This window comes from Ambystoma mexicanum, chromosome 3p, assembly GCF_040938575.1.
Source record: "Ambystoma mexicanum isolate Mex_15411 chromosome 3p, UKY_AmexF1_1, whole genome shotgun sequence".
Taxonomy (NCBI): Eukaryota; Metazoa; Chordata; class Amphibia; order Caudata; family Ambystomatidae; genus Ambystoma; species Ambystoma mexicanum.
Window position 1 is genome coordinate 691287190 of NC_090925.1, and position 1204 is coordinate 691288393.

Here is a 1204-nt window from a genome sequence, read left to right on the forward strand (position 1 = left end):
CTATGGGTTTCGCTTCCTTTGGGTTCTCAGCCTGAACCATGGCCGAGTCTAGATACCGAGACATAATGTCTGCCTTCTTGTTTTCTGCGCCAGGCCGATACGTGACCAAAAAGTCAAATTCAGTGAAATACATTGCCCATCTCAGTTGACATGGGCTTAGCGCTCTAGCTGTCTTTAGGAATTGCAGATTCCAGTTATCGGTATATATTGTAATTGTATGCCTGGCGCCCATTAAGTAGTGATGCCATTCACTAAACGCGGCTTTGATCGCCAATAATTCTCGGTCAGCTATTATGTAATTTTGTTCAGCAGGCAATAGAGTTCTTGAGTAATAGGCTACTGGGTGTGGTTGCCCATGGTCATCTCGCTGCGAAAGGACAGCCCCAATAGCATAACTGGATGCGTCGGTTTCCACGATGAAGAGTTTAGCAGGGTCGGGATGCAGTAGTACCGGAGCTGTAGTAAATGCCTTTTTGAGTACCTGAAAGCTTTCTTCCACTGCTGCGTCCCATTGGAATGCACCCCTTTCTTGAGGAGACGAGTGATGGGATGAACCTTTTGGGCAAAACCCTCTATAAAACGTCTATAGAAGTTGGCAAATCCTAATATGGTTTGAATCTCCTTTACCGAAGTTGGGGATGGCCAGTCTAGGATGGCTTCTACCTTCCGCTTGTCCATGGTGACCCCCTGGGGTGATAGAATGAATCCCAGGAATTCCGCAGTTGACTGATGGAATTCACATTTCTCGTGTTTTGCATATAATTGATGTTCCCTTAACCTCTGCAAGATGGCCTTTACGTGCTCTCGATGTTCCTCCATGTTTTGTGGATATATCAATATGTCGTCTATATATACGACAGCAAAGATATCCAGGTACCCTCGCAGAACTTCATCCAAGAAATGTTGGAATGCCGGTGGAGCATTGCAGAGCCCAAAGGGCATCACTTGGTACTCATATAAACCAAATTTGGTCCGGAACGCGGTCTTCCATTCATCTCCTTGTTTCACGCGGACAAGATGGTATTCCCCGCGTAAATACAACTTCGTATATACTGTGGATCCTCGTACTTGATCCAGCATCACCGGTATCAAGGGAAGTGGGTAACTATTCTTAATGGTTATCCGGTTTATTGCTCTGTAGTCATTGCAAGTGCGTAAATCCCCCGTCTTCTTAGGGACGAAGAATAACGGGGAGGAGACCGGT

General features: G+C 46.1%; 1 protein-coding gene across 1 annotated transcript; it reads right to left on the reverse strand.

The window, feature by feature from the left end:
- Positions 1 to 336: 336 nt before the first annotated feature.
- LOC138579943 (uncharacterized) lies at positions 337 to 819 on the reverse strand. The gene has a single exon (XM_069650161.1). It carries the CDS (start codon positions 817 to 819, stop codon positions 337 to 339), a length of 483 nt encoding a protein of 160 aa, XP_069506262.1.
- Positions 820 to 1204: the final 385 nt, after the last annotated feature.